Consider the following 15,307-nt stretch of genomic DNA (forward strand, 5'->3'; position numbering starts at 1 on the left):
ATAACATTTATGGAAATCTCATTTTGTGATCACACTTTATTTATCTTATCCAGTAGATATCTTATCAGATACCTAAATGGTCCTTCACCTAATATGGCTTGTTTCCTCCCATAATACTACGCATAATACTCCTAACTCCTCATATTGAGCAAGTTTGCTTCTATTCCTACTGTGCTGAGTTCTGTCTTGTTTTTTCTTAAATCACAAATGGGGGCTGAATGTAGTCAAATAAGTTTTCCTCATCTTCTGAGATGATCCTATGACAAGTTACACTGACTGATACTTGAATATTAAATCAACTCTGCATTCTTGGGATAAATCCTATTTCATCATGATGTATTATACTTTAAAATATTGCTGGATTGGATAGCCTAATTTTTTGTTGAGGATTTTTTTTTTTGAGGAAGATTAGCCCTGAGCTAACTACTGCCAATCCTCCTCCTTTTGCTGAGGAAGCCTGGCCCTGAGCTAACATCCGTGCCCATCTTCCTCTACTTTATATGTGGGACGCCTACCACAGCATGGCTTTTGCCAAGCAGTGCCATGTCCACACCTGGGATCTGAACCGGTGAACCCCAGGCTGCCAAGAAGTGGAACGTGCAAATTTAACCGCTGCACCACTGGGCCGGCCCCTGTTGAGGATTTTGTATCTATGCTCATGAGGGATACTAGGTCTCTATTTTCTTGTCAAACAGTGTCATTATCTGATTTTGATAATCAGAGTTTGCTGGTTTCTTAAAATGAACTGTTAAGTGTTGTCTCTTCCTCTATTTTCTGAAAGAGTTTGTATAAGATGGGTATTATTTCTTCCTTAAATATTTGATAGAATTCACACTGAAGTCATTTAGCTCTAGATTTTTCTTGGCAGTAAGATTTTTTTTTTTTTTTTAAGATTTTATTTTTTCCTTTTTCTCCCCAAAGCCCCCGGGTATATAGTTGTATATTCTTCATTGTGGGTCCTTCTAGTTGTGGCATGTGGGACGCTGCCTCAGCGTGGTTTGATGAGCAGTGCCATGTCTGCACCCAGGATTCCAACCAACGAAACACTGGGCCGCCTGCAGTGGAGCGCGCGAACTCAACCGCTCGGCCACGGGGCCAGCCCCAATGGCAGTAACATTTTTAATTACAAATTCAAAAATTTTAAATAGATACAGGGCTAGTCAGAGATTTTATTTCTTCTTGTGTCTGTTTTCTAATTTATGTTTCAAGGGATTTGTGCATTTCATCTGAGAGCTGTCAAATTTTTTGGCGTAAAGTTGTTCATAATATTCCTTTAATAGCTTCTTAGTATGCGTAGGCTCTGTACTGATGTCCCCTCTTTCATTCCTGATTTTGTTAATTTGTGTCCCCTTCCTTTTCTTTACCAGTCTAGCCATGGATTTATCAACTTTATAGATCTTTTCAAAGAATCAGCCATTGGTATCAATTTTTTTCTCTGCTATTTGCCTATTTTCCATTTCACTGATTTCCATTCTCATCTTTATTGCCTCCTTACTTCTATTTACTTTACTTTGTTCTTCTTTCCCTAGCTTCTTAAGTTGGAAGGTTAGATCATTGTTCTTTTCAAATATAAGCATTTAAGACTATACTATTTCTTCTAACCACTACTTTAACCTTGCAAATTCTGATGATGTGTTTTTATTTTAATTCAGTTCAAAACATTTTCAAATTTCATCTGTGATTTTCTTTTTGATCTCTGGGTTACCCAGAAGCAACTTCCAGTATTTGAGGATTTTCTAGATATCTTTTTGTTGTTGACTTCTAATTCAATTCTGCTGTTTAGAAAATATATCCTTTATGATTTCAATCCTTTGAAATTTACTGAGACTTGTTTTATGGCTCGGCATATGGTATATCTTAGTAAATGTTCCATGTGCATTTAAAGAGAACGTAGTTTCTACAGTTGTTGGGTGTAGTGCTCCACAAATGTCAGTAGGTTAAGCTGTTATTAACCAGTGTTCAAATCTTCTATACCTTACTGATTTTCTTTCTATTTATTTTATCAATTACTGAGAAAGGATTGTTGAACTCTACAACTCTAACTGTGGATTTATCTATTTCTTCCTTTAGTTCTGTTAGTCTCCACTTCATGAGTCAGGAAGCTCTGTTATTAGGTGCTTACTTACTTTGGAATGTTTTGCCTCCTTTGTGAGCTGGCTCCTTTATCATTACGAAATGTCTTCTAGATCCCCGTAACATCCTTTGTCCCAGAATCTATTTAACTAATATTAAGATAGCCATGCCAACTTTCATATGATCTGTTTGTATGTATATTTTTTTCATTTTTTTACTTTTAATCTATCAGGATCTTTATATTTAAAGTGGCTTTTACTTTCTAGTAGAGAGATTATCATATAGTTGGGTGGGTCTTGTTTTTTCAATCCAGTTCGACAAGCTTACCTTTTAACTGGTGTTTAATCCATCTACAATTAAAGTAATTATTGGTATTGTTGGGTTTAGTTCTATCATCTTGCCATTTGTTTCCTATTTGTTCTATCTGTTTTTTCGTTCTTTCCTCCTTTCAGATTGAGTATTTCTCCTTCATTTGCTCTTTAGCTATATCTCCTATTTTGTTGCTGTTACTCTAAAAATTACAACATGCAACCTTAACTTAGTCTACCGTGACTTAATATTACACCACTTCTTACCATAGTGGAATAATCCTATTTTCTCCTCTTCCCACTCTTTTCACCACTATCACGTATTTTCCTTATAAATAAGTTACAACCCTCATAATGCTTCTTTTGCTCTAAACAATTTTTTTAACCTTTTATTTTGAACCAATTAGAGAAAAGTTGTAGAAATAGCATAGAGAGTTCCCATACAGCTCTTACCCAACTTCCCTCGACACTAACATTTTACATAACCATACTACAAACATCAAAAGCAAAATATTAACATTAGTGTGATAGTATTAACTAAACTGCAGACCTTATTTAAATTTCACCAGTGTCCCCCACTAACGTACTTTTTCTATTTCAGGATTCCATCCTGCATCCCACCTTGCATTTATTGTTATTTCTCCTTAGTCTTCTCTAATATGTGACAATTCTTCAGTCTTTCCTTGTTTTTTATGATCTTGATACTTTTGAAGAGTACTGGTTAGTTATGTTTATAGTATGTCTCTCAATTTGGGTTTGTCTGAAGTTTTCTCATGATTAGAACGAGGTTATGCATTTCTGACAATAACGTTACAAAAATTATGTTGCATCCTTCTCCGTGCATGTCAAGGGGGTTAATGATGTCAAATTCTCTTATTACTGGTGATGCGAACCTTGGTTAACATGATGTCTGCCAGGTTTCTCCACTATAAAGTTACTCTTTCCCTTGGTAGTCAATAATAATTTTAGAAAAGATACTTTGAGACCATATGAATATCCTTTTTCTCAATTTTTCACCCACTAATTTTAGCATCCATGTATAGATCGTGTCTGCAGCAATTACTGTGCTGTTCACCTACCGGTAATTTTTTTATTTCCCTCTTTCCTTCTAGAAGGATAATTTTACTGGATATGCAATTTTAGGTTGAGAGTCCCCCTCATCTCCACCCCCAATACCTTTAAGATGTTCTGTTGTTTTTGGCTTTCATTATTTCTAATGGGAACCAGTGGTAATTTTTATTGTTTTCTCTATAAGTAAAGGGTCTTTTTTCCTCTGGCTGCTTTTAAGATTTCTCTTTATTTTGGTTTTCAACAATTTGACTATGATATACATAAGTGTGATTTTGTGTTTATCCTGCTTGACATTCATTGACTTTCTTGGATCTGTGGGTTGAAAATTTTTAATCAAAATTGGAAAATTTGGGGCCATTAGGTCTTTAAATATTTTTTCCTCTCCTATTTCTCTCTCTTCTTCTGAGGTTCCAATTACATATATGTTAGACTGCTCAGTACTGTCCCACAAGTTCCTGAGGCTCTATCCTTTTCATCCTTTTATCTTCTGTGCTTCATTTTGGGTAGTTTTTATTGTCCTAACTTCAAATTCAATAATCTCTTCTTCTGTCATGTTCAATCTGCTTAAAGCCTATCTGCTGAATTTCTCATTTCTGATATGTACTGTTTCAGTTCTAGATTTTCCTTTGCATTTTTTTTAAAAATAGTTTTCATGTCTCTGAGATTCTCCATCTGTTCTCTTGTTATGTGCATGTTTTTCTTTAAATTCCCAATTTTGGTATTTTTGAGGCTTATTCTTAAGCATGGTTAAGGTGGATCCTAGAGAAGCTCTTACTTTAGGGCTTGTAGTAGTCCTACTTCTCTATCACGTCCTTTCTGGGGTCTCAAATGAATGCCCGATGTGTTAGGTCTTTCTGCTCTAGCTGGTCCGAACTCCTGTTTCCCAGCACTATGTGGCCTCTGAAATCCCAATCCAGCTCACAATTCCCCAGTAGGTGTTGTTTTCCAGGACATGCACAGTGGCATGCCAAGGGAAGAAGTAGCTCACCCCAGTAGATAGTAGTATTTTATTACTGACACTGTTCAGGATTGCTGGCACAGAATGATTTAGCCTGTTTTACTGCTCTTTTAAATTTCCCCTAGTCCTTGCACCTGAAGTGGACACATCCCACCCACTTCCTCCTTGTTATGCCATTGCCTTTAGTTGGTGACCTGTGCATATGCAGCATAGGAAAGACCAAAAAGTGCAAATTTCTAGAGCTTCTATCTCTGCCTAGTTGTCTTCTTTCTCATACCGTGCCCCAGAAATTTAGCCACTTCAGTAGTCCAAATTCTAATCTCCACCTTCCTCAGCTCAGTGATATCAATATGCTCTACATGATCTCCACCTGCTTGCCCCATGGCCTGGAAAATGCTTCTAGGCAGAAAGCCAGGGTGATCATGGAGCTCACCTCACATGTTTTCTTTCTTTCAGGAGTCATGGTCCTTTACTGCTTGGTTGTCCAATACCTGAAAACATGCTTCAGCTATCTTGACTAGTTTTATAGTTGTTTACAAATGCAGATGGTCTACTCTAGGACCAGTTACTTAGTTATAACTAGAGGCAGAAATCCATACTAATGGTTTTTAGGTAACATACTGCACTCCTAATTTATATACAAAGTTAAAAATTTTTTTCCTAAATTCAAAAGAAAGTTTTCTTGTAAATTCAATTGAAATTTCAAAAGCCACCATTAAGTTCAAAACAACAGACTCCCACAAAAAAACACTTGGTGCCATCTTCGCCTCAACTTCCATATAAACAAATAAATGATTTAAAATATGCTGAGTCCTTTATTAAAAAAAAGAGATGCTAACAGGTTGATCACTATTGATTTGCAAGCTTATCTGTTACCTTATAGAGTTTGAGAATTGTTTTAATGCACTCATGTACAAACTTGGTCTGCTTCTGAAGACTTCCACCATACAGTGCCACCAATTCTTCATTGAAATTCACACTAAAGAAGTCGAAGTGGTACTTGAAGTCAATGTCTTCTGCTTTTCTAAGTGCAATAGAGCCAATAGAACGAACTGCAGAGGAAAAAGGCAAAGTGCACATTAAACAAATGTTTAGAAGTTTCAGGTATTCTTGCTTCAAAGTCTCTCAACAGATAACTTTATCCCACACCCTAAATAAACACAACATATTTCAGGGTGAAATCCTTTAATAGTATCAATTTAGAAGAACAAACTAACCTAGGAGTTATATGTCCTGTGCCCTAAATATTGTTTTAAATTAAATACAAAGTCAAGAGGTCATTCTCTACCTGCTTCCCTTTTAGGGATAATAACAGTTAAAAGAGAGAGACAGATTCATTGAAGAATTAAAAGAATAAGAATTTTGTCACACTTGAGGATTTTAAGAATGAGAATATTCCTACAAGAAATGTCTGCTCATCAACATAGTTTAGATACTCATGCTTGATCTGTCTCTTTTTCTGACACATGACATCCAACCCGTCAGTCAATCCTGTCACGCTCTACCTGCTCCAGGCTTCTCACCATGTGCACCACCACCTCCCTAATCCAAGCACCTTCAACTCCTGCCTGCACTAAGAGTCTCCTAACTGGCCTCCGTGCTTCCACTGGTTTAGGTTTTGCTTTATAAATTCTTTAACGGGCTTTATTGTGAATTGATTACGCAAATTAGCACTAAAAATAGCGGTGTATGGCTTAGCCAACAAAATATCTCTGTTTGCCATTCAATTTTTTTTAACCATATATAATTCACATACTATACAACTCACCCTGTAAAGTGTACAATTCAATGATTTTTAGGTTATTCACAGAGTTGTACAATCATTTTTGCAATCTAACTTTAGACTTTTTTTTTTTAATCATCCCCAAAAGAAAACCCAGTATTCATGAGTAATCATTCCTCATTCCTCTTCTCCTCCTAAGCCCTGGAAAGCACTAATCTACTTTCTATCTCTATGGATTTACCTATTCTGGACATTTTTATAAATGGGATCATATAATACGTGGTCTTTTATGACTGGTTCCTTTCACATATGGATGTTTTCAAGGTTCATCCACTTTGTAGCATGTAATTCACTCCCTTTTATTACTGAATAATATTCCATTATATAGTTATATAATATTTTATTCATCTATTCATTAGTTGATGGACATTTGGGTTGTTTCTACCTTTCAGTTATTATGAATAGTGTTGCTATGAACATTTGCATACAAGTTTTTATGTAGATGGATGTATTCATTTTTCTTGGGTAGATACCTAGGAGTAGAATTGTTGGCTCATATAACTCTATGTTTAATATTCTGAGGAACTGTCAAACTGTTTTCAAAGAGGCTGTACCATTTTACATTCCGAACAGCAATGTATGAGCATTTCAATTTCTTCACATCCTCAACAACATGTGTTATTATCTGTCTTTTATACTGTAGTTACTTTATTGGGTATGAAATGAAATCTCATTGTGGTTTTGATTTCCATTTCCTTGATAACTAATGATGTTTATTATCTTTCCTATTACCCCTCTTGCCTCTTTTCAGCAAATTCTCTACACAGCAAAACCAGAGTGATCATTTTTTAAAAATAAATCACACCCACCAGATTGGTTAAAATTTAAAAATCTAACAGTTCCAATGTCAAGGATATGGAGCAAAGGGAAGTATAATGTACTGTTTCTGGGAGTATGTTACCACAACCAGTAAAAATGAAAGGATACACATTATCTGTGACATGGAATTATGCTTTTATGCTATACATCTTGCAGAAACAATGGACTTATGTGCTCCAAGATGAGAAGAATATTCATTATTTGTAATTGCCAATAAATGTAAACACAAATGTCCAAAGACAAAAATGTTTAAACTATGGTATAGTCATACAACAGAATAATATAGAGTGAGGAGAATGAATGAATCACAGCTCCTACAACAACCTGGATGAATTTTAAAAACAACATTGAGTGGAAGAAGCCAAAGAATACAAACTCATGATTATATTTATATTACAAAGTTTAAGAACAGCCCCAAATAAGTAGATTGTATTAGAGATGCATACTTAGCTGCTAAAACTATAGAGAATAGTCAAGGAAATTACTATCTTAAAGTCAGGATTGTGGTTACATCTAGAAAGAGGGAAGGTAGTTTTAACCAGGAAGAGTTATACAGGAAGTTTCCAGGGGACAATCTTTATTCCTGGACGCGGGTTTTACTTCCATGGGTATTCACTTTATAATAATTTTTAACCAAATATTCTATGTGTTTTGCTGTATGTGTGTTACATTTCAAGTATGATTAACAAAAACATCAGATTATATCATTTCCTACCCAAAATCCTCCAACAGTTTCCCAACACACTTAGACCACAATTTGAAGTATTTCCCTTAGTTATGTGATACAGCCTTTGGCTACGTTTCCATCCTCATTTCTTTTCACTTTCTCTAGTCTCAGTGGCCTCGAATGCATCCAGCATCTTCCTGCCTCTGGGTCTTCCCCCAAATAGTCACGTACCTCAGTCTCTTGTTACATTCAAGCCTCTGCCCAAATGTCATCTCCTCGTAGTGGCTTTTCATGGCCACTTCATCTAAACTAGCCACTTCCTGACCCTGTTGATTCTCTATCCCTTACTCTGGTTTATTTTCCTTTCTAGCTTTTAACATTAATGTCTTATTCATTTGATGGCTGTCTTCCCAACAAGAATGTAAGTTCGATGAGGAGAGAGACTTTATCTGTCTTGGTCTGTTTTAGATCCCTAACACCTAGAATACCGCCTGGCTCATGGTAGGTACCCCATAAATACCTGCTAGATAAATAAACATGTAAGCAGTTAAATTAAATGTTGAAATAATTCCTTTCTCATTATATAAAAAAATATACCATTTAATAACCAGAAAAGCAGATTTTAGCTGAAGTTATTTCCAGATTACTTGGTTGTTATAACAGAAATAACTGCTCTTTCTCCAAGCCAACATTCATTTTGGAATCTGTACATCTAATTTCCCACCCTCACCTTTCTGTACTCCCCTCAGTACTTCTAGATCTCTCTAACTTAAAGAGCTCCAAAATAAAGAAGCCAATCTCCTCTCTTGTTCAATATAACATGAACCACTGATTTACTTCTCTAATCAATGCTTCAGGTTCTGTTCTCTGTAACCTCCATTTCCAACACACACCTCTTTCTCCTGCTGATTCCTGCATCCCTATATCTACTTATCCCACTCCACTCCATCTTATTCTTTTTCTCCTTCTTACTCTTTGCAAAGTGGTCTTCAACTATACTTTTTTATGTACTTTCTCTCAGACAAAATCTCACATATTTATGTCTCCCAGCATGCCTAGCACAGTACTTAACACAGAGTATGTCTCTGATAAACTCTTCAACTGAATTTTGTAGCTTTCAAAATTCACTTCTGAGACTTACCTTGCTTATAACTTCCAGCGTTACCTGGAAGAAAGAGAACTGGAATACCTGTCAAAGGGAGACTTTTGTGTTCTTCAGCATAGGATCCTTCTCCGTAAAGATATAATTCATATGCAGGATAGCGTTTTGCCAGTTTCTTTGGAAGTTCTATTTTCTACAGCAAAAAAAATGCAATTTCACTTTAATCAATTTTATTAACACAATTCAGCCTCATTGTACTCAATTCTGAATTCTACAAATTAAAAATAGTGCAATATAAAAATATTACTAATAAAACTGCACTTAATACACAAAACAAGTTCTACTTTTAGTTTATTCATATAGAGAATTAGTCTTGAATTATATGAGTTTTGAACCATGCAATCTTCAGGAAAGCATAAAATGGAACTACCTGAAAACTCTACTGAATATAAACTACTCAAAATAGCTACTGACAAAGGCAGAAAAACACTGGCATATGTCAGCAAGTTACATGTTACCACAACTGGAAATGCATTTAATTTGGTATCAGTGTCAATTATACTTAGAAATGATAAAAGCCTTCCATTACCAAATCAATTGTTTTTTGCTATTTTAAACTGTTTTATGTCTCTCCTTTTACTGAGGCCCAATGATATATTCTAGCTGTTACGTCATTCAAAGGAAAGTAAGTTTGTTTTATAATGCAGCTTTCTGACCTCTCGACCTAGTATGTTTTGACCTAAAATGTGCTTAACAAATTAATCTGAACCTTATAGCCATGTCTTGGTCAAGACACCATACACTCTTCTCATCATAAACATTCCAATGAATTAGCATCTGTTTCAGTTCTCATGGGCCAGATGCACGGTTTATCAGCAAGCCTTAAACTTCTCTGCAATTCATATTATTGCATACCAAACGAGCCAGTAGTTCACCTAAAATTTTTTTCAACAAAATATAAATTAGGTCTTAATGTCATCCCAAAAAGGTAGACATCTATAAAAGCAGTAGTTAAGTACCAGCTCTTCTTTTGATCCTTTTTTTTTTTCAGGATAGAAGCCATTAAAAAGGAAACCAGTTACATGAACAGTAGATTTTATTTAAGTAAACATCAATAGATTTAATGATCTAGCAGTGCTACCCATGCGCTTGATAAAAATTTTAATTACTGAATGAATTTTAAAAACTGAAGATGGTAATGACTACTGAAAAACCTCACTGTTCTAAAAAGCAGAATCTGATCACTGATGCACATTCCTGAACATTCCTTTGAGGACATTACCATAAACAATCTGTGCCAGTAACACTATGAAAACATCCTTAGAGACTGTGAGCATATTGTTTAAGATACTAGCAACTTCGTCTCCTCAAATGATTAATCAAAATACAGAAATACCGACCCCATGTTTTTTCTTTATGTGTGTACATGTACTTCAACTCAAATTAGTCCCAATATTGATTATGTATAGTATACAATCAAAAATTAAAGTGATGCAATATTTTGTTTCTTTAGGTACAAATTAAGCAAAAAAAAAAAGTGAGAGAACAAAGAAAAAGTTTCTTAACTCCTCCCAATTTAGTACACCATTTGATATAGTAGTATGTGCATATTAAATCATTATTCCTTTTAGGGCAGTAGCTAAACAAAGTTTTGAGCTAGTTGGAAAGTAAGAAGAGGAAATTATCAAATATATCTAAAAAGAAATATTTAATTTTCTGGAGACAAAAAAACAAGCAAAAGAATATACTTGATATCTTTCATAAAATACTATTATGAAAGCAATTTTGTAGTGAAAAGGCATACATTTAAAAAAAACATGAATGCATACAATATGAAGGAAAAAAGTATGGAGATGGAAAAAGAGGTAGAACAAAAAGAGAGTGGGAGTTGTAGGCAAATGGTAAAGCTGCATTTCCAGACAGAGTCCAAGCTGGGAACAAGCAGCAGGAAGAGACAGGAAGGGTATTGACCAGACTGAGGACAGAAAAGGTACAGGCATACAAAAGGATGCTGCCGAACAAACGGAAGACGGTCAAAGGATTTAAAAAGAAACCATTTATAGCAACAGAACTCCAATATATTTTAAATTACTTTAAATAGATTAGTTTTAAATGAGCAGCCCTCCCCCTAAAAGATCTTTGATTAAGATCAATTAATTAGCTTTACACTGAAAATATCTCCACAATCCTGCCCCTGTTGTCCACCCTCTCCTGACTCTGCCTTAGTGCGGGTCCTTCCCATCTCTCACCCAGACCCCTTCCAAAAGACAAAAATTCTAATATATTTCCAAGCGCTAGAAAAATACTGATTTAAGAAACTAAAGTCTTTATCTTACGATTAAAACTGGAAAATAAAAGTTTGAGCCAAAGGAACTGACCAAAATGAAAAAAAAAGGATTTTGATCAAAACGAACGCAGACCATTTTAAAGATCTTACAAAGAGCTGTCAGCCCTTTGCACACCCCACCCCTGCGAATACGCTTGAGGACTCCAGCTTGATAAAGAGACCTAGGCACAACTGAGTCTTTCAGACTGCTCTCTCTCCCTGTCATAATCTCCCTGCTACAACCCACAGTCCATACTGCTGTCAAGAAATACCTGTTAAAACACACACCTTTATACGTTTCCTCACTGCATATACAGATGATAAAGGCTTAAGAGAGAGGGCCTTTAAAATCTGACTCTAATTATTCTTGCCTACTTTCTCATAACTTACACATGCTATGCTTTAAAATTTATTTTTAATATGTTTCAAAATTCAAGATTCAATGAGGTAAACACTGAAAAGGCTCTCTCCTAACCCTGGTCCTTTAGTCATCCACTTCCCTATCCAGAAGGCAACCAACACTATCAGTTTGCGTGTGCTTCCAGAAATATTTTACACATGTAAGCAAATGTGTTTCTAAGTAATTTTCTCCTTTTTACATAAATGGTGACATACTACACATATTGCTTATGCAATGTGGCCTGGTGCCTTCCCACCTTCACATATGCTGCTCCTTATGCCTGCAATTTTCTTGTTTCTGCACTTCAGGAACCATACACCCAACATGTCCCAATTCACTACGTCTTCTCTACAGTCTTTGACTACCCAAAACCAATTTGGATGCTCTCCTCTCTGAAGAGGCTTGTACATACTCTCTTACAGTGAAATTACAACATATAGCATACTATATTTTAACTATCCATTACATTCCTGTCTCCCCCATTGTATTATAAAGACACAAATTAAAGGTACAAGGTCTGATTCATCTCTACTTCCCTCTCATCCATACCCAGCATCTAGAATATAGCTGACACAGAGTAGTCATTCAATAAATGATCCGCTAAATAAACATCAGACTTAATAATAAAATATATGATTTACATTTTCCAATATTAATGCTTCCTTTCAGAAAGCAACCATTAGTCACATATCTGAAGACAGCCAAGCAAATTACTGTACAGGAGAAAACAAGACAGATGCTTCTCGAATTCTACAATTTGCCTAAAACTGTTTGCTACCAAATCAAAGCTTGCTTGCCTTTCATAATAAGGCAGGAAGCTTTAAAGCGTAACGTGTGTTTTGCCTGCTAGGTTCCTGAGATGCCCAGTTAAGTCTGAATAAGTGAATCTAGGAAAACCAGAGGGAGAGAATGATAGAGATAATCCAACAATTTTAAATTCAAAACCTCATTTTTACAAAAAGTTTCAAATTCCTGTCCCACTTTTTATTTTTTAAATGGGAGAATAAAATTGAGCATGTTTCAACTACCTTTTCATCTCCTCTGCTGGCCAGATAAAGAATATGCAAATAAGCAGTAAAAAAATAAGAAAAGGATCAAGAAAGAGAAGAAAATCCAATGACTAGGACATCCCATAGGCTAGCTATCAACCTGTGAACAATTAGCTTACTATAAAATATAATTAAAAGTAAGCAACATAATATGTTTAGAACACTTTTATTCATTAAAAACCATTGATTCTTAATAGAATGACCTCAGTTATCCAGAAATCTCTTACTATATTTCAAAATGATTCCATAGTCAGATTTTAACCATATTTGTAAAATAACTGGACCCAGTGTGCAAAATAAAGGACTAAGAGACAAAGGGCTAAGAGTATAAATACTGTAGTGAATTGACACAGCTTTTTACATCATAAAAATAAAAACTAAAAATGTGGATCACAAACTCCGCCACTGTAATTATTACTGTACTAACAAATCATTAACAGAAGTATAAAACCTCAAAAAGGCAATGTGAACCAAAATAATTGAATACAAACTACTCAACAACAACAAAAAGCCAAACAGCTCTTTTGCATTAGCTACACTAATTTTCTCTTTCTTTCCAGTCATTTTACGAGGCACGGAATGCATCTGTTGAGGTCCATATGCTTTGTTCCCAACACTAAGCAATTTCTACTACTGCAAATATTAAAATAGCTTCAATAATGTGGCTAAAAATAAGCAGGAATTAGTACTGTATTGTTCCAAAATAAATTTATTTTAACCAAACTCTTCAGTGCAATACAAAACCAAAGTGACCTACTTCAATCTATGGGGAGTTTCCTAATTATTAAGCCATAGAAAAACGAAAAGAGATAAGGGCTCTATCTTCAGTTTTAAAAAAATCTCAACTAAAAGCCCACGTATTTATATACAGCCTCTGATAAACATAAACCAGCATATTCCCTTAGAAATTAACAGACAACAATAACACGTTAAAATCTTCTCCTTCAATAGCATCTGACAGCAAATGTTTCCACTCCCTTGTAAGCACTGATGCAAAAGCAAGGTAAGGATCTCAAAACAAATGAAATCTACACTAGAATTTTGTCCATGGGAAAGGATGCACCTCAGTAATCTAAATCTTAAGCAGTTTTAAGATCTGAATAATAGCAGCATTATCAAATACATGCTCCTCCATAAGGACCTGTACACAGAAGCAATCACGACCTGCATCTTTCACCTTAAAAAAAACATCCGCTATAGCTTTAAAAGTATACTAAAAATGCATTTTATCAATTTGTATTATAATACATACACTTTTTATGGAAGGGAGTTATCATTATAATATGTATTCCATAATTAGGATATGCGTTTAGAAATAAAAGAATCATTAGGAAGAAATTTCTTTGGACAGTTGTGCAATTTGTCACCATCTCTTTTTTACAGCTGGTCATGAATGAAATTCTAGATTCTACTCCGATGAAGCAACTGTGACTGAAAACACTCAAAATGGAACGGAAAACGGAGAGACAGAGAAAGAAGGGCCAGGTCTCTCTTAAATTGCAAACACAGTGAGAAAACAAAAGTAAGACCATGAAATAGATTTTGTATGCAACTGGAAAGAGGCGACATGCATAAACACAGGCATGCATGCACACGCACGGACCCAGAACCTACACAACAGGAGGATCCGCAATCTGTACGGGAGGGAACCGCAACAGTTTTCCATTTAATTACTCATCAGGTTAGCCTTCCACACAGAGGTAAAACCCCTGGAGTCTCTAACACAGCCTCGGGAACTATCTAACCGATACACACTCTGCAGAAGCTCGGTCCCCTTCTAGAAAAGCGGGAGCTGACGCGCATATCACTGGGTGGGAGGGGAAGATCTAGGCGCGTGGGAAGCAAAGCAGGGTCCAGGGGCACCTGTTAGGCAGGAACGCAGGGAAGATGGGATTTGGGTCTAGGGAGAGGGGATGAGATTGCGTCCCCGGTGGGTAAAGGGGGTTGGGCTCGGCCAGTCAAAAGACTGTGCTCGGGATTGGGGGCCGGGAAGAGGGCCGAGGGACAGGGGAGCAGCTGCGAGGGGGGCGGGGAGGATGCTGAGGAACCATCTATCAAACACCCCACCACGAAGGGAAGACACAAAGGCCGGGGGGGGGGGGGGAGGGCGGGGGCAGCAGGGTCTGCAAAGCCAGCAGTTTCTTCCGGGGCGGAGAAAGCCGAAGTGAGGATGGGATGAGGGGGCCGGAGAGGCGCGGGCAGCCAAGGCCGGGGAAACCCACAGAAAGCCGGGCAGGAGGGGCCGGTCTCGAGCGCCCAGGTGAGGAGAAGGCGGAACCTCACCTGATACTCCGGGTACTCAAACATGTAGCTCATACTGCACTTGTTCTCCTCGAAGCCGAAGAAGACGTCCCACAGCCCCAGGGTGGCCATGAAGACCATGAGGGCGTAAAACGCCAGGTTCCAGAGGTTGACCGAGTGGAGGAACATGGTGCCGCCGCCGCCGCGGGGCCCGGAGCCCGGACTGAGCCAGCAGAGGGACGCCCGGCCGCCCTCGCGGAGCGCAGCCCGAGCCGCGCGCGCCTGCGCCGACTCCCGGCCCGCCCGCGCGCCCGCGCGCCCGCCGCCACTGCGCCTGCGCGCAGCCGGCCCGCTGCGCCTCCCGCCTTGGCGTCTAGCTGGGAGAGCGGAGGCGGCGTTCGGAGCGGGAGTGAGAATCTGAGGGACGAGGGAGAGAAGGGAGCGGGCTGGGAAGAAAAGGGAGGAGGCGAGGAGAGGGAAAAGGAGGAAAAGGGAGGGGAGGGCTTGAGA

The 15,307-nt window shown here is 37.4% G+C and overlaps 1 protein-coding gene across 1 annotated transcript in view; it reads right to left on the bottom strand.

Annotated features, from left to right (window-relative positions):
* PGAP1 (post-GPI attachment to proteins inositol deacylase 1) overlaps positions 1 to 15,106 on the bottom strand; it is a 69,330-nt gene extending 54,224 nt beyond the window's left edge. The window contains exons 1-3 of the mRNA XM_023622272.2: positions 14,840 to 15,106; positions 8,821 to 8,974; positions 5,287 to 5,462 (exon numbers count right to left, since the gene is read on the bottom strand). Coding sequence (XP_023478040.1) covers positions 5,287 to 5,462; positions 8,821 to 8,974; positions 14,840 to 14,986 — 477 coding nt within the window. The 5' untranslated portion in view covers positions 14,987 to 15,106. The remainder of the gene's footprint in view (positions 1 to 5,286; positions 5,463 to 8,820; positions 8,975 to 14,839) is intronic.
* Between the last annotated feature and the right edge of the window lie 201 nt (positions 15,107 to 15,307).

This window comes from Equus caballus, chromosome 18, assembly GCF_041296265.1.
Source record: "Equus caballus isolate H_3958 breed thoroughbred chromosome 18, TB-T2T, whole genome shotgun sequence".
Classification (NCBI taxonomy): Eukaryota; Metazoa; Chordata; class Mammalia; order Perissodactyla; family Equidae; genus Equus; species Equus caballus.